This window comes from Corvus cornix, chromosome 2, assembly GCF_000738735.6.
Source record: "Corvus cornix cornix isolate S_Up_H32 chromosome 2, ASM73873v5, whole genome shotgun sequence".
Lineage (NCBI taxonomy): Eukaryota > Metazoa > Chordata > Aves > Passeriformes > Corvidae > Corvus > Corvus cornix.
Window position 1 is genome coordinate 115948497 of NC_046333.1, and position 17965 is coordinate 115966461.

The 17965-nt window shown below is 40.2% G+C and overlaps 1 protein-coding gene across 1 annotated transcript; it reads right to left on the reverse strand.

Moving 5' to 3' along the window:
• Positions 1 to 2345: 2345 nt before the first annotated feature.
• On the reverse strand, positions 2346 to 9584 carry LOC104690369 (cytochrome P450 7A1). The gene is made up of 8 exons (XM_010401149.4): positions 9480 to 9584; positions 9271 to 9368; positions 8991 to 9135; positions 7476 to 7716; positions 6513 to 7126; positions 5070 to 5200; positions 3972 to 4147; positions 2346 to 3346 (listed from the first exon to the last, which is right to left on the reverse strand). The coding sequence occupies exons 3-8, from the start codon at positions 9068 to 9070 to the stop codon at positions 3047 to 3049; spliced, it is 1542 nt and encodes a 513-aa protein (XP_010399451.1). The 5' UTR covers positions 9071 to 9135; positions 9271 to 9368; positions 9480 to 9584; the 3' UTR covers positions 2346 to 3046.
• Between the last annotated feature and the right edge of the window lie 8381 nt (positions 9585 to 17965).

Sequence of the window (17965 nt, forward strand, 5' to 3'; positions counted from 1 at the left end):
GATGATGAGGACCCTTTTTCTCCCAGGGAAGGGGGAGGGCCTCTATTCTTAGAGATGAAGATGCTCTAAGAGATGGGTGAAGACAACCTTTGTTTATGAACAGCTCAACCTTAAAATGGTACCCCAGTAGCTCAAGACTGGACCCTTGAAAGCAGTTGTGGGAAAAGCTGTAAGTCAGGGGAAGGGACTCTCACGTGTGAGCAGAGAACCAACCCAGGCGGCTGTCTTGTGATACTGAAGCCATGTGTAGAGGTTTGGTCCAAAATACTCATTACTATTTACCTTCTGTGAGATAAGAATTAGGAGAAAAACAAAGCAGGCACCAAACTTGAAAGAATATAAAGAAGCTTATTAACAGACCTAAAAGAGGGGAAGAAAAATAAAATCATACCACACCTTCAGACTCTTCTCCTCCCCCCACCTTTCTCCCTTCTCCCAGTGACAATGTAAAAAGACAACCCTTGAAATGTTCAGTCTGTTTACCACTTCCATAATAACCTTGTTCAGTCCATTTAGAAAGAGGAGTCTCTCTTGCCCATGCTATGGAAACATTATCACAATGAGACAGCCGCCCGGGTTGGTTCTCTGCTCACATGTGAGAGTCCCTTCCCCCAACTTGCAGCTTTTCCCACAACTGCTTTCAAGGGTCCACTCTTGAATTACTGGGGTACAATTTTAAGGTTGAGCCGTTCAGAAACAAAAGTTTTCTTCACCCATCTCTGGGAGCATTTCATCACTAAGAATAGAGGCCCTTCTCCTTCCCTGGGAGCAAAGGGTCCTCCTCATCTTCATCTCTAGGACTATCTCTGGGAGCATCTCTAGGAACAGAGGTCTTTCTCCTTTTCCATTTGGAGCAAAAGTCCTCATCGCTTCCATCTCTCCCTGTTCAAACTTCTCATGAAATTACAGCAGCTTCAGCATCTGCCTATCTCAGCGCAGGTGCTTTCGCTCACAAGTACAAGTTGAACGCTCCACCCCTCCCATGCCTTCATGAAATTACAATGGATACTCTGATATATCACAGCTTTACAACAGAATTTCAGCCTTAAGCATCTCCTCTTTCTCTTCCCTCAGGTTTTCAGCTCTTCACAGCACTATAAGGGTTAATCTCACCTAGGCCTTGCAGATGGAATGTGGCTTATCTCTGTTGGTCACATTGGTGCAGCTTTAGCTGAATCTTGGCCACACGGGAGAGGGGGAGCCAGGCTGGTCTGTCTGCACATAGCAGGGCTGCAGGGGGGTGGGGTGGGGTTCTGCGGGTGGAACAGGGCCCATCGGCTCCAGGATGGCCATGGCCTGGCCCGGCCTGGCCCGAGCAGGGCCTGGGCTGGGCCCGCTGGCCCCTGCACGGGGCCTGCAGCCACCTGTCCCAGCACTGGAACAGAGAGAGCTGGGGGGGGGGCGGTTTGTCTATTCTTAAGTGTGGATCACAGAGGAGGTCAAAATTTTAAATGGCTTAAAAAATTGTCCATATTCATACTGGCCAGCTGATAGGTTCTGTTAGGTCACAGAGGAATCTGTAAGCACCCCTTTGCAAGAGGGTCACTTCCAAGACTATGCTTTGCTAACCCATTAATTTCTTGTGGAGATGGTCTCCATAGCATGAGCAAGAGAGACTCCTCTCCCTAAATGAACTAAACAAGGTTATTATGGAAGTGGTAAACTGACTGGACATCTCAAGGGTTGTCTTTTTGCAGTGGGAGAAGGGGGAAAGGTGGGGGGAGGAGAAGAGTTCTGAAGGTGTGGTATGATTTTTTTTTCCTTTCCTTTTAGGTCTGTTAATAAACTTCTTTATAGTCTTTTAAGTTTTGTGCCTGCTTTGCTTTCTCCTAATTCTTATCTCACAGAAAGTAAATAAGTAATAAGTATTTTGGACCAAACCACTACAGGTCCTTAGAAAAGAACAGGATAAAAAAATGTTTTAAGTCCATTTGTTCTTTTCAGCATCAGATGGTAAGAAAGCTCTCTCTTTCAGCCTGAAGATGTTTCATTAAAAAATGGACTTTGTGACATACATACATACATCTGTCATTTGCAGCAGAAAAGGACAGGGATGTTAAAGAGAAGCAAATTATATTAACCCTGAAACAATTGTTCTCATGGACATGCCACAGAATTCTACCCATGGTAACTTTAGTGGAATTAGACTAAGAAGACCTAAGGAGGCTTACTGAAATACGGAGTTAAGGCAATGAGGCTAAAACCACCCTTGAATATGGTGAATATGTGGTAGATATTTATTTATATCCAAATTGGTGTTTAAGCTGGCTAGTTTAAAACTGGTTTAGGTGGCTTTGGATGAGTGCATAAACCTTTGACAATGTTAAGACATTAAAACAACAGTCTAGAGATGCATTTGGTTCAGCCAATATAATTTATTTTAACACAGTTAGCACTCTCTGAAAATAAGTATCTTACAATGAATATAATACAAGTTTTGCAGTTTCACTTGAACGTGAACATTTTTGTAATTTTTTTTCAAGTCTTCTAGTTTTTCATAAAACCGTAAAGGTATTTCCCCAGAAAACTCTCCCCTCCTCACTGCAGATCTGCCTTTATACAACAAAAACTTTATTTCACCTGTGGGGATAACCACCACCATTCCTCCCCCCCTCCAAACATTTCAATTGTAGAAAAGAATACGTTTTAACTGTAGTACAATTTTGAAATTAAGATGAATTAGCTGATGAAATTCTAACTGTGGGAAAGTATTTGCTGACAGAAAAAGCCCCGCTATTGTACACACACAATTGAAAATCTTAACTTGCATTTCAAAATGGTTGGTAAAAAAGGAGATATTTGCATCAAAACAGCACATTAAACCCACTGCGTGCTGGTACCACACTGGTACCAGCACATTTTTCATTAAAATGGTGAATTAGCATCTTCATATAGATTTTCCCCAAGACTTGAAGTATTTCATTTGCATATATACATAAAATGTATATAAAGTGTATGTCATACAGTGTATTTAGTACTGTTAGTATATACAGTGTATTTATGTACTACTAGTACATAGTGTATATGCATAATAAAAAATACATATTCATAAGCATTTCAGCCTGTACCTGAAATAAACATCATTGGATGGCTGCAAAACACCCAGTCCTGCACGGGATTGATCTAGAGAGGGACATTTCACATTACTGTCCACCAGCTCTATCTCGAAACATGAAAACATCAGAGCCAAAAATTGTTTAATCTCATGGACAGCAAATAACCTGCCTGGGCACTTTGCCATGCCTGTCCCAAAAGGCATGTAGTAATACTTCAGCTTCCGACCATTCCGGTAGAAATCAGTCTTCTCCTCTCCATTCTCATTCAGAAAGCGATCATATTTGAACGTCTGCAATTGAACACACAAAAGAGTTCCTTGATATTTGAATACCTCCAAAAACCAGATAAAGCTGCTAAGACACAAAATGCAGGCTAGGAAAGAGATGCTTCTAGAAATAAGCATCGTACAGTAGCACCAGGCCCCATGGTGCTGTTTTAGAAAGAGTGGCCTCTGAGAAGTTCTGTTATGTGGTACAGGATCCCAGGTTCTTTGCTGATAACTCTCCTTTTTTGTCCTGACCTCTAAAAATAAGCATTGTAACCTGCATCCTTGTTCATGCAGCAGAAGAAGTATTGGAAGTATTCTAATTCTGTGCCTTTGGGAAACTATTATCCTTGTCCTTCTTCAAAGACCTCCATAATGGTGATCTTCCCTCAGTGAGGAAGGCAGTAAGTAGAAGGCTGTCTGGGGCTGGTAGCACACCTTTTGGTCACACTAAAACATGTTTTGCAGAGAGTGTTTGCACTGACTTTATTCTTTTTCTTGCCTATCATTACATCTTCACATGTAAGAACAGACTGTCTGGGGTACAACAGAAAACCAGCCATGGGGCACCACTACAAATGCTTTATCTAAAGGCCTGTTAACTTCTGCCACAGCGCTGAGTTTAATGCAAATTGAAAAAAATACTTACCAAGGGATCAGCATAGATTTCTGGATCAAAATGCAGCAGCTGAGGATAAAGAGCTACAATATCATCTTTGCGAATGTTGTAGAAGTCGTTCTCTAAGTGCAAAGTGAAATCCTCCTTGGCCACTCGGAAAGTCATGGATGCACTCGAGAGCCTCATCGCCTCCTTGATGATGCTGTCTGTTGGGAGAGAACAAGGAATGATTGCCATGGAAACAGTGTATTCACATCCTGGGGGCAGGTCATAGATATTGATCTATTTCAGAGCCATTATCAAACCCTGAATTTATTAGAAGAAAAATTTTAATATTAACTTTCTAAATGCCTAAGAAAGTATCTTCCTCATTTCTTTTTAGCATTTCTATCCCTTCTATAGATACCACTGAGAACCTGATCTTCTTTCCCCTAGAAAAATGCTTATAGTTGATGAAACCAAATGTTCAAAAGTTAAACACAATGTCACTCTGAGATAAAGACCAAACCAGTGAAAACTGAAAGATAACAAGAAAAAGAGGCAGTTCAGTAAGCAGAATTTTCTGAAGCTGTAAGAGTTTCTTTATAGAAACCCATATTCAGGAAAAAAATAATGTGGGGGGTTTTCTGTTTCAATATAAGCTGACTTTTTTTTTAAGTAACAGTAGTTAAAAGGCAACATTATCAAAACTCTCTGTAACTTCTGAAAAATGTGCTTATAATTTGAAAAAATATTAAGAGAAAATAGAAATAATGGTATTAGAAAATATTGCTTCACATGATAAGAATTGGGATTTAAGTTTTGGCAACACATTTTCATTTGATTTAAAAATATAACCAAACAAAATATTGTTCAGAATTATCCATGGGTCTATGTTATGTAGCTGTATAGGATTATTGAGACATGCCATTACCCATGAAGAAGTGCTTTTCATGTAAATTTTGATACTCTCAGTACCACCTGGGACATTGGGAAGCCTGGTTGTGTTGGCTATTGCTAAGGAACATATAGTTTCCTCTTCTACTGTTTCTTTGCTAATTCCATAGGAATTCCATAGCAAGTATTTACATGGTAATAAGTAGAAGACCATGGAAATTGTAGTGTGATTCCTGCATAAAAGAAGCATACCCAGTATTGGCATATTATCCAGCTGTTTTCGGTTCAAGGAAATATGTTTGCCATCTAAGCTGATACTCTCTTCAGCACTTTCCAAAACATGTTGCACTTCTTTGGTAGCAGCTCTCATTGCTTCTGGATTCCTAAGATCAAAAGAGCAAAGGTATAACATAATTTTAAATTTAAGAATTCTTTAAGAAGGGGTTTGCTATTAAAGTTCTTCCTGGCTAAAATTTCTATTGTTGGCTGACAAGTACAACCTTCTAAAATGAAAATGTTGTAGCAAAATGCTGCAGTTCCACTTTTTCATGTCTTGGCAAAGGTATTATAACTTCAAAGGGAAAAAAAAGGAAAGGATCCTCAAGTATTTGATTTTGTCTGCAATGACAAGTGGGACAGAACTGATGAGGGTAATTCAGGTAATAAACAGTACTGTCACTAAAAAGCAATGCCAAGAGTAAGAAAAAAATCAGCCAGTTGTAGATTAGGAAATAGCCCCACCACGGGCAGAAAATTTAGGAACAGGATTATAGATCAGTTTTATAACATCATTTATTCTGGCTGATGTGACAATATTCTGTCTAGCTGAAAAGAATCTTCCTAATACTAAGAGCCCACATAGTACCCTCACTGTCTAGGCTTTCTTTCAGACACTGAATATATGAGCTATGGTGAAATATATAGAGACAATAAAAGAGGGTGCAATAGTGTCTTGACAAAGGCACAATCAGGGTATTAAAAGACTCCAAGTCCAGAAAATCTAAAGCAAATTCATTCTTGTAAGCAAAAAGTAACAATTAACCTCAAAAAGTAGCATTGGCAAGTAGATATGATAAATAAAAGCATTAGGAATTTAGACACACACTTCAGTGCTAGTTACTGAGGCAGATAATCCACAAAGGTCCACTCTAAAATGGACATTTGATAGTATTATCTGAGCTGTGCACTTGTCTCAAGAGTAACAAGCTCAACAGGTGCAGTCTACAGCAGAGCTTCAATGGGATCTATCGGCATATAAATTATTTTCTATTAAGTATCTGTGAAAACAACAATGAAGTTAAATCTCATGTTGCCTGCTCTAGTGAGATGGACTAAAAATGTCTAGTTATATTTGTAGCCTTAATAGAATCAATGTTTTGACTGCAACTAGCACTTTTAATGTCATAACATATAGATTAACTCCAAAGCTTTCTTGACAAAGTGTAGCATTGCCCTGGAGTGTTGTTTCTTAAAAAAAAAAGCTTCTACAGAATTGCTCTGTGCTACCACTACTTCCTCTCAGATGAGTGAAGGGCTTTTCTGTGGAAGTCCAGAACAACACACCATTTCTGTTGCAAACAGTAAGATTTTTATCACTGGTGAGGTATCAAGCAGTGGAATTGGCCTGTATTAATGAACTGGTTTCTGAAAGATAAACATTTTTCTTGTTAGGGAGCAAGAAGCATTGGGACTTACTTAAGAAGATAGAACAAGGTCCAAAAAGTGGCAGGAATGGTGTTTGCTTGAGAGGCCCAGAGCACTGCCACATGAGTCTTCGCCTTTTCCATGTCATCGAAGGTTGACAGGGTGTCATTCAGGAACATGCGGAGGGTGACAAGCTCAGAGAGGTTGTCCCTTTTCAGGAGGTTCTTGTGCAGGAGTGCCTCTCCCAACTTCTCACGTGCACTGTGGGCACTCTTGAAGAGGTGGATAGGCAGCCCTGCCACAAGGGCTGGGAAAATCCTATCGAATTCCTTGAAGTTTTCAAGGGCATTTAGGATATGAGCTCTCTCAGTTTCCTGCTTTGATGATAGGTTTTTGTCATTATTTGAATTAAATTCTTTACCAAAAAGTGTTAAAAAGCCAGACTCAAACATCACTTGGCAACAGAATGTGTAAAGTCCTTCTGTCACCCAGGTATTAGACTGGAGCTTAGGTGTTCTTGACTGCAGCATGACATACTGTAGGTTTTCCATCATTGCTTCAATGAGGGCATCTAGGGCATTGCCTTGAAGGGTTCTAATGAAAGTGTGATGAAAATTTTCAGTGGTGTTTCCCTCTGCTGGGTCAATGCTACCATGCCCAAAAGCCTGTCACAAAATAAATTGTATGCATGATAAGTAAGGCCTGTCATTACCTTGATGATAAAGTCTAACATAAATGAAAGCCAAAGTATAACTTCATAGCTTACTAGAGGGAGGAGTAATAATGTAACAAAATTATGTACAGTCTTAGAATAATGTATAGTCTTAGAACAATCCAAATCACTGCAAATTTCTTTTCCATTTAGGAAGAGCAAAACAAGACCACAATGTTTTAAACGAGGAAAAGTGCAGAAATGTGAAACCAATCCTATTTCAAAGGCACAGTTATGTTTACAGGGATTAACTGGGTATGTCAGCAGATACTTTGTTTGTTAGATATTAAAACCAGCAGTACCTTGGCAGAAGTAGCAAAATGGAACTTTTTCCAGTCCAAGTGTTTTCCTTGGCGCATCAATGCATGGTAGGAAAAAGGGTCCGTGAGGAAATGAATGTATTTCCCTGCTACATGGCAAGTGAAGATGTGGCCATGCTTCTTCTGCTTTTCTTTGAGGAATTCAAGGGGGTTGGCACCAAACTGCAAGGCACAGCCCAGGTATGGGAGGAACCCATTTTCAAGTGGTGGCTCACCTTGTCGCCTACAAAACACAAACAAAAGCTGAACTTAAAATTTTGTATAAAGATCTCTTCTCTAGGACTACCAGGTATGTAAAATGCTGATGCTAGGCTTTGTGTAATGTGAAAAAAAAAGAAAAAAAAATCCCAAATAAATAGTTTATTTACAAATATTTTTCTCCCATTTAAGGGCTAAGCTATGTAAGAAAGAACAGCCTTAACTATTAATAGACATAATAAAACACAGTTTGATTATGTCATCTTTCTTTTCCCTGGATCAGAAGTATATTTTTCACCTGTTCAAATGCCAAATTACTGCCATTAACTAACGTGCAGTTATGAATTTTTCACATTAATAAATAGTCCATCACACTAATATTGCCTGATGTATTTTTGGACAATTGTATCCACAGTTTCATCTGAATACCAAGGAAAAGAAATTTTTTAGTATGGAAATGTTGTTATTATTTGCATATCCCATTAACAGACCAGATCTTTCTAAAAATATGGGAATTTTGCTATGACCCTCAGTAAGCATAAAAGCTAGTCTTTCAGACAAAATGTCATCAAGCACATGCTTTAAATTAAGCAGATACTTAAAGTGAAGCATATGCTTAAATGATTTTCTTTTTTGAGTAGAAAACAACTTTCCTGTATAAGGACATCATGACTGCTGAAAAAATTTTCATATAATACTTCAGCTTTTCCAGTAAATGAAGTTAATTATTTTCACCTTTTTTTAATTAAACTTTTAAAATAAAACAAGAAAATGACTGCTGAAAATACAAAATTAGAGCAAATTACTTGCTCCTTATGTAAATATGCCAGTAGGATAAATGCTTTTAAGGAATATGTATTTGAAATAGCGTGGTACATAAATATTACCTGTATTAAACAGTGTTACTAGATACAATATAAAAATGTTTGTAAGTAGGTATTAAACTCTAATTACATGTAAGTAGGTATTAGCTGTGATTACAATACAGGTGAAACTCCAGCCCAGAACTTTAGGAAATTAGAACATACATATTCATATTTTAATTACCTCACTTGTGCATAGATTTGTATCTACAGCTGCCTCTAGGCATCACTGCACTATCATTGCAAAATTCATACACAAAAATTCGATTGGAACATAAATCTGTCAAAAGACCAAAGTACAGCATTGTCTATGCTATCCTGCGTATGTCCATCTGACAGTCTTGAGACTACAGTTCTTTTAGTGATGTACACAGGATATTTGACACAAATAAAGGCTAGTAGGCACACTGAGATGCAGTTACAATCGGTTTCTTACCTTCTCCTCCTCCCTAGAAGAAACCAAGACACACAACAAAGTATTACTGCTGTTCCCCAGAGCCAGGATGTTAGGGACATTTCTGGTAATGCCCACAAGCTTCCAAGTGGAAAATGGGTAACTACCAGGATGGCAGGAGAGGTGACTGAGAATGAAACAGAAGACAGGTCACAATTTATAGACAGTGGGTGCACCACTGTCTCTAATGGCACTGAGTCAACCTAGCAAGCTATTGATTAACCATTTCTGAAGAGAGCTTGTTCTCTCTCTATTCTGGCACCTTTCTGCAGACAGCTTTGCTGGACTGATGCAGACAGTTGCAGATCTGGCCTTGAGTTGACGTCACGTAGCAGTAGCAGTTCCAAAGTAACCAAACAGCTGTAATAGTTGATAATTTGAAGGTTAGTCAGGTGTATTTGGATCAATCCTGCAGATTTATCAATTGCAGTTTACAGTTCAAGTTTAGCAATATATGAAATGGCTACTGACCGGTGTCCAGGAGATTCAGACTGTGCTAACTGGTGGGTGCAGTCCGTGCTGCCCTTCAGCTGCCAGCTCGTTGCCCCTCCCTTCTCCTTGTGGACTGTCCTGACTCTGGTGTGCCACTGCAAGAGGGAACGGCAGGGTTCAGCAGTTGGGCAAAGGGATGGCTGCGGAGGTGGACTTACTTCCTCTAACAACATTTCTCTGGAAGAAAGAGAAAAAATGGTCTTTCACAGAATCATAGAATGAATCATAGAAGAAAGAAAAGAAAGTAGATCTAGACAATCACACTGGTTTGGGTTTTTTTCATTTTCCTTGCATCACCTTTTTTTTTCCCACTAACCCTTTTCTCCTTTCTGTTGTTGACTTGTGAGAATTCAAACTTTGGCTTGCTCCTAGACCTGGCATCAAGCCATCAAGGAGGCAGCTCAGGTATAGTGGTGTTTCATTAGTCATCCAAGGCCTAATATGTTTCTCAGAGAGAAACTGAAGGGTTTTTCAGACTCACTTTTGTACCAGTTTTTCTTGGTGTTCCTACAACTGTGTGATAAAACAGTAAAGATTTGGACATCTTGTTGTTGCAATTGAACAGTACACTGAAGGCATTAACATGCAAATCTGGCAGGTGGAAATATTGTCCTGACTTCAAACCAGAGCAGGCAGTGAGGCATGGGGTAACTGTGCACATGCCATTACATTTGAGGCAATTTTTAAGTTACTATACTGAAGAAATAAACCCTATTTACAGCATCAAGGTTTGCCCTTAATCTAAAAAATCACTCCTTTCAGCTCCAGTCCTCTATCCCATTTTCATTTAAGCACAGGCGTTTCATTAATTTTCCTATAAAGACTTCTTTTTCATCAGCTGAATTTAGCTTGTTATTGTATAATTGCTTTATAAAAACCTTCCTTTCCCATTTCCTGCTCGTTCACATTATGGAAAATTTCAATTCTGGGTGTTGTCTTTGATTTCATCCTGTCGCTTCTTCATCCTAAATGAGAATAATAATTTTATGATATTGTTGTCTAATTCTTTTTGCATGGACAACACTGAAAAAATAAAGTCAGAAATTAGTGTCAGTTTTGTGTCCAACACACAGGAATAACATTTAACCAGCAACAGTTGCCTGTGTCTTGTCACCATATCTTGTGTTGCCCTAGCTACAGCTGCCAGTCACACTTGCCTTTTCCCTCTGTGCTTTGGGTTGCTGTGCTGCAACGTGAAGATAACATCGTTTATAAATGGCATCCTGCTGCCAGAACACAGCGGCAGTAACCTCTCTAAAGCTGCCTACCTTCTTTCCCTTTCTGCTTTGTACATATATAATAGTACTAAAAGTATAACCAGGTGTAGGCAGAGCACAGTAGCTGCTTGGCAACTTACCTTAAATAACTGCTTTTTCTCTCGGGAAAGTCTTAATTAAGCCAATCTACAGTCCCAAAGCCAGCCTGTACTATAACAGGCTGCAGCCTGTGATTTATGTCCTTGTGATAAACACAAACAGGAGCCACTGATACTCCACCAAATTTAGCAGATGATAAGTGAGAATCTCCTTCCATTTATATTAGTGGGCATTAGGCTTTCCTGATTTTTCAGCAGCACCAGTAGAGTGCCCTGATGTTCTGGGTGTGGTATTTCGGTGTTCTTCAGACAAACACAGCATTTCCCACAGCCAAAATTCAGGCAGTTGCCACCAGTCTTTACAGCAGGGACTGAAAGCACCATGTGGTCCCACTGATTGACAGATAAAGCACATTTACTGCAGCACATTGTGTGTTGTGACACAATGTGTGAGTTTGGCTCTCTTGACTCAGCCCAAGAAGGTGACCTACAAGAGTTTTGGGTGCAGTCAGAAAAAACATACTGACTTGACTTCGTGAAGCAAACTCCTTGTGTAAATGGTAAGAAGAATATTAATGCAAAAAACCGACACAGCTTGGGCTTAAGACTCAACTCAGGCCAGTGACACCATCAGAAATAAAGCATATGTTTGAATGTTCAAGCCTTTGTCACTGCAGGTTTGAGCATGGGTGCTCATCAAGAACTCAGCAATGCAACGAATAGTAGTTAGGAAATGCAAAACCTTTTAACAACTGTAATATGATCTTTTGGTTAAGCTCTAATGAACACTGAGCTAGAACCAGTTCAGAAAGAGCAGCTCAGGAGCACGTGGATGCAGGCAAGAGAGCGCGCTGACACTTCACCCAGTACAGTGCATTTAGCAGCCGCTTCCCGCCCAGCCTGGCTGCCCACGCCAGCCGCAAGGGCAGCCGTGTCCTCACGAGGTCTGCTCGTGTCTTCAGGGCCAGGAATTGTGTCGAGACTGATGCACAGTTACATTGCATCACTGTCCCCCAAAGGGCACCAAGACACTTTTCACCCAGATGCACCCACTGGCTGTGGGCAGAGGCTGCCAGGAGTACTCTTACCTATCATCTCTGCTCCAGCCGGTGAAGTAAGTTGGGTTGTGGCCTCCATGGAGCCAATACTCTTCCCATAAAACAAACAGGCCCAGCTAACTTCTGTGGTGATTCCTGAAGCCTAAAAGAAGCCTTAAGGCTGGCTTCCTCCTGCTGCTCCAAAACTCACTATCTAAACCCAAGCTTCTTCTCATATGCTGTAGCTGTATGGCTTTTATTAGTCACAACCCACACGTGGTATTTAAATGGTATTTAAATAGAAAATAACAGATAGACCAAGCTGAGTGGAATAATTTTTTTTTCCAGGGTTACTGATGGCTTCATAACTTGGGAGCACCGATGCACAGAAGGGTGTGGTGGACTTAGGAGAGGCGGCTGATTACATTTGGCAGTAAATAGCAGATTTCCACACAGCTAACTATAAAACTTGTTTATTCACTGGAAGTAAATAAGAGGTACATATTACAAAGAAAGGATTGACTTTTTTTTCTCATGCATGTGTTGTGAGAACTTGGTCATTTTCTTTTATCAACAGATGAAAAACCCTGAAACCACACAAACCAAGCATTTTGCTCAGCAGTGGGAAGGCAGCCCTGCAGTTCACAGAACAGGAGCAGGCTGACATGCTACAGCCAGAAGATGCAATTGCAGCTATGAAACACTTCTGCTGCTGTGAAACTTGTAAAGGAGATCTCAGAAAGGTGGAGCAATATGAAAGGAAAGATTAAACAAGAAGTTGCCAGTAGCTCAGAACCTCTGCAGCCAGAGAACAGCTAATAAATAATTACATGTCACCACCTACTGGTAAACCTCCTTGTGTGGCACTTGTGTGCTGTGTTCTACAGCAGCCACTCAGCTCTGTGAGTGCAGATTTGTTTCTTGTTTCTAGGCAACAAAACCACTATTTCTTCCATGTGTCTATGTCTTTTTCTTTGTATATCTTCTGTGAAGATATGGAGATATGCTGGGTAAGATCACTGAGGTTTTTTAGGGCCAAGCTGAAAACCTGGCTTTTCTGGCATCACTGAAAATATTCAACAGAACAAGAATTAATGCTTTTCTCCTGACCAGCCACAAGAAACATCTATTTTTAGAGAGGAATGGTGGCTGTCATCACACAGGATCCTGTACTGTGGGGACAGTCCAGAAATTGAAGGTCCTTGTGCAGCAGCAGTGTTGACTTGGCACAGCCATCATATGTCTGCAAACAGAAAGGCATCAGCAATGCTCCAGGCACAGGGAGGAGAACACTGGCTGCCGTGTCCCCTCACAACAACAGACCTGACACCCCATGGCACAACATTGCCCGGCCTGCCTTCATAAACCAGCTGCTGTTACCAAGTGATCATGCCATAAATGTAGTATCTTCCCCAGAGAGACTGTAATTCCAGAAATAATTCCAACAGATCCCTAGCTGGATTCACCTTTTCCCTAGTTTTCCTGGGTCAGGTGGAAAGTCTTGTGAACTTAAATTATAATAGAGAACCTAAAAGAATATGAGTGAAATTATATTAAAAATGCTGTAAAGAATAATGTCATAGTTTAATTATTTAATGATCTACACAATCTAAAATAAATTCATGCTACTACAGTATGACTCCACAGCTCTATTTTAACAACTGTCATAGCTGTTAAAAGGGCAGATTTTGCCTACATTATAGTCTGCTTTCTGCAGAATTTGTGAGTTATCTGATTCCAGGAAAACAGTGTGCTCATACTTCCTTAAAAAAAAACTTTTAAAAGATCATCATCGTCGTCCTCATCATCGTCATCATCATAATTTTTTTTCTGTAGATTGTATGTAGATTGTAGAGCTACAACTCTTTCGTAATATGATATCATTGTGATATATTTGACCCCGTAATTTTTTTCATGGTGAAGCACTCTGCATAGACAATGCCTTGTATTTACATTAGGATAATCAACATTGACGGCCTATAAAATTGGACAGGCTTGGGAACTGGCTTTATTTGCATCCTGTTTCAGGACAATTGCCCCAGAGCATTTAAATAAGAGTAGGGACAGATATTTCCTCTAATGACCAAGTTAATATTTCCATATTTATCTCAGAGTATCCTCTGAATGTGCTTATGTATCAGATAATGAGCTTGATTTACTTGCACTATATCAGTTCATTTTCTCTCTGGGATTTTCTTTGTTCTTTAGGAATGTCAACTGAAAGTTTGGTAACCTTTATATCAGACCTGGGATTTACAATGCCGCTATCCTCCCTTTAATATCGAGCATTAGAAACTAAATCTCAGCCAGAAATACCATCCTTTACTTGAATGAAAATATTTTAGCAATATGTTGTATTCCATCATGACCAGTTTCCTTAAAACTGTAGAAAAGGGAACTATTAAACCTATGATTAAAGTAACAATTGAGAATATTACAATCTATGAAAGTTGCTTTTTTCTAAGTATTGCAGAAGAGAAACGGTAAAGAGAGGAATTAGGAAAGTGGGGACAAAGAGAACTGGTATGGGAACCCAAGCAGGAAAAGGAAATGGCTGTAAAATAAACCATGAGGAGTTATTACCACTCACCCAGTGCAGCAAACTGCATCTTCTTGAAGTAATTTTTCCTTTTTTTAAACTCTGCAGTTGAGTTGCATCGTATTATTTCATAACAAAATAGAAGCTTCTGTATTATCCTGTTACACCTAAACACACAACTGCGGGCACTAAAAACACTTAACAGGGAGAAATCGAATCTCATATGTGATTTAAAAAATGATGCAGTGAGCTGCTACCAAATAATTATTTGAAGAAAGGTAGTTAGGAAACAAGCCAGGAGAAGATTGCTGCAATCCAGCTGTGTGGGTGAACACGAGAAGCTGTTCTTGGCTGCTCCAGCAGATGGAGTAGGGAATGTAATGGCACCTTCGGCCTCACTTTGCTTTCCCCTGCTTTTCTTCCGCTGATCCCTTCCTTCCTTCCTTCCTTCCTTCCTTCCTTCCTTCCTTCCTTCCTTCCTTCCTTCCTTCCTTCCTTCCTTCCGAATTCCTTCCGAATTCCTTCCGAATTCCTTCCTTCCTTCCTTCCTTCCGAATTCCTTCCTTCCGAATTCCTTCCTTCCTTCCTTCCTTCCCTTCCTTCCTTCCTTCCTTCCTTCCTTCCTTCCTTCCTTCCGAATTCATCCGATTCCTCTTGGAATTCCTTCAAATCCTTCCTTCCTTCCTTCCTTCCTTCCTCCTTCCTTCCTTCCTTCCTCCTTCCTTCCTTCCTTCCTCCTTCCTCCATTCCTTCCTTCCTTCCCTTCCGAATTCCTCCTCCTTCCTTCCGAATTCCTTCCTCCTTCCGAATTCCTTCCTTCCTTCCTCTCTTCGAATTTCCTTCCTTCCTTCCTTCTCCTTCCTTCCTCCTTCCTCCTTCCTTCCTTCTTCCTTCCTTCCTTCCTTCCTTCCTTCCTTCCTTCCTTCCTTCCTTCCTTCCTTCCTTCCTTCCTTCCTTCCTTCTTTCCTTCCTTCCTTCCTTCCTTCCGAATTCCTTCCTTCCGAATTCCTTCCTTCCGAATTCCTTCCTTCCGAATTCCTTCCTTCCTTCCTTCCGAATTCCTTCCGAATTCCTTCTGAATTCCTTCCTTCCTTCCTTCCTTCCTTCCTTCCTTCCTTCCTTCCTTCCTTCCTTCCTTCCTTCCTTCCTTCCTTCCTTCCTTCCTTCCTTCCTTCCTTCCTTCCTTCCTTCCTTCCCTCCCTCCTTCCTTCCTTCCTTCCGAATTCCTTCCTTCCTTCCGAATTCCTTCCTTCCTTCCTTCCTTCCGAATTCCTTCCTTCCTTCCTTCCGAATTCCTTCCGAATTCCTTCCTTTCCTCCCTTTTAAAGAGGTGCACTGCCCTGTAGCTTATTAGTTCCTATTTTGCTATGAGCCTTCCAGTATGTAAAGGGAGTTGACAAGAAATATGGAGAGGGATTTTTTGCAGAAATATGTAGTGATCAGACAAGGGGTAATGGTTTTAAAATGAAAGAAGGCAGGTTTAGATTAGATATGAGGAAAAAATTCTTTACTGTGAGGATGATGAGGCACTGGAACAGGTTGCCCAGAGAGGTTGTGGACTCTCCATTCCTGGAAGTATTGAAGACCAGGGCGGATGGGCCCCTGAGTAACCCAGTGGAAGGTGTTCCTGCCCATGGCACGGGTGTTGGAACTAGATGTTCTTCAACATTGGTTCATTTCCAATCCAAACCATTCTAAGATTATGTGATTCATTGCCTGAGTTAGGCATCCATTAATTGTAGCACTTACTTCACGTCCTCTCCTTCATCACACTCACAGTTCAGTCTACATCTTCATTTAGAAGCCACGGAGATTCAGTGACACCTGTACCTATTCTGTAAGAAGGGTGGCGTCTTAAGAACCACTCTGTTGTTTACACCTATTTCCATCTTCTCTGTGCAAGGGCTGGTATTACTCTGGTTCTGCAGTCTGGATTTGGGCCACTTTGGCAAACCTCACATCAGGTTGCCGTGGGGTTGGCTTTGCGCTCCTTTGGTTCCTGAAACAATCCCCTGTGCTAGGACAACCTCCATCACTCCAGGGTGAAAGGAAATCAAAAGGTCCACCATCCTACTGGCAAGATGACATTCTGGCTGGGAGCCATCTTGGCACCTGTAGTCACAGTGGGGACTTTTCTCTTGGCTATGGCCACTACAGGTCTAAGGGGACAGAGAAGCCAACAGTAGTTGGAAACCACCAGTGACTTCCCTGTGATGGTGATTTCAACAGCTATTAGGCCACTTTGGGATTGGAGAAGTCTCCAGAAGTTTGGGAAAAATGGAGAAGCTATATTAACAATGCAGCTGGAAAGGATCCACAGCCTGAAAATGGGGGAGGTCATCAGCACAGCTTTCCTTGAACAGTCTTCTCTGGTTTTGAATCTTTTTACTTTTCTTTTGGATCTACACATGAACACAGGGATCATTCTACCATTCTCTGAGAGCATACCTGGTGGATTTTTGCAAGCCTGTTGCCTAGGTATGGAAAATTTTGCCAAGAATGGTTGTATATAAATATGTTTTTTAATGGAGATCTAAGAGTCACTGGACTGTGCAAAATGCAAAGAAGGAGAAGTGTGGGGCACACAGTTATGCAACTGAGCCACATTTTACTCTTCAAAGGGAAAATACATGTCCTTCTACTACTACTTCTACTTCAAGATTTACTTGAAGATTTCTTTTTCCTATATCTATATTGTACTTTTTATAATACAACATTTACTGGATTATACAAGCCAAGATTGAAGAGTGAGTACCTTTATATATTGCAGCAGAAATCTGCCAGTCATCACTTTTCTTTTCTGTGATACATTTCTCTTCATGATCATACTTCTATGAGTCAAAGCTTTCTTCATTTTCTTTCTTTTTTTTTTTTTTTCAGACAAAGGGAGCTGCGGCAGTGAACAATGTCTTCATTGTGTAAAAGAAAGGAAAAATAAAGAAAATGGTGGTGTAACAGACATAATATGAAACCAACTTCAAAATGTAAGGCTGTTCAACTGTCCAGATTAGATTAAAAAGAGATGAATATGGGAGTAAATAAACTGTCCAAAGCACAGTCCACTGGTTTTACCTGTGAATCAGCCTTCTGGCCTGAGAAAATTGAATTGCAACTGAATGCAGATGGCTAATTTGGAAAAAAAAAAAATCTCTATGCTCCTGTTTAATAAGTAATATTAATTTTCCACTACCAGAATTGCTGTAATACTGCATTTTACTTATTTCTTTCAATATGTTTTTATATTATTTTTGACTTAAATAGGCAAAGATCAGAGAGATACCTCTTACAGCTTTGTTTTGCAGTTGAAAAGACAAACCACAGGTAGAAAGGCAAAAATTAAAACAGAAAAACACAAACAGAACATGGTAACATAGGAAGAAAAAACTGATGGAAGAGGGGTGACAGGTAGATGTTGCAGAGAACAGGAAGATAAAGACAAAACACAAGGTAAAAGACAGAAGCATTTAAGCAGCTGGTTAGTGTACGAATGGGGACAATTTATTGCTTTTTTAAAGAAACAAACAAACATTGGTGCTCCGGTAGTTATATAGCTCAAGACTGGTCTCATAAGCTA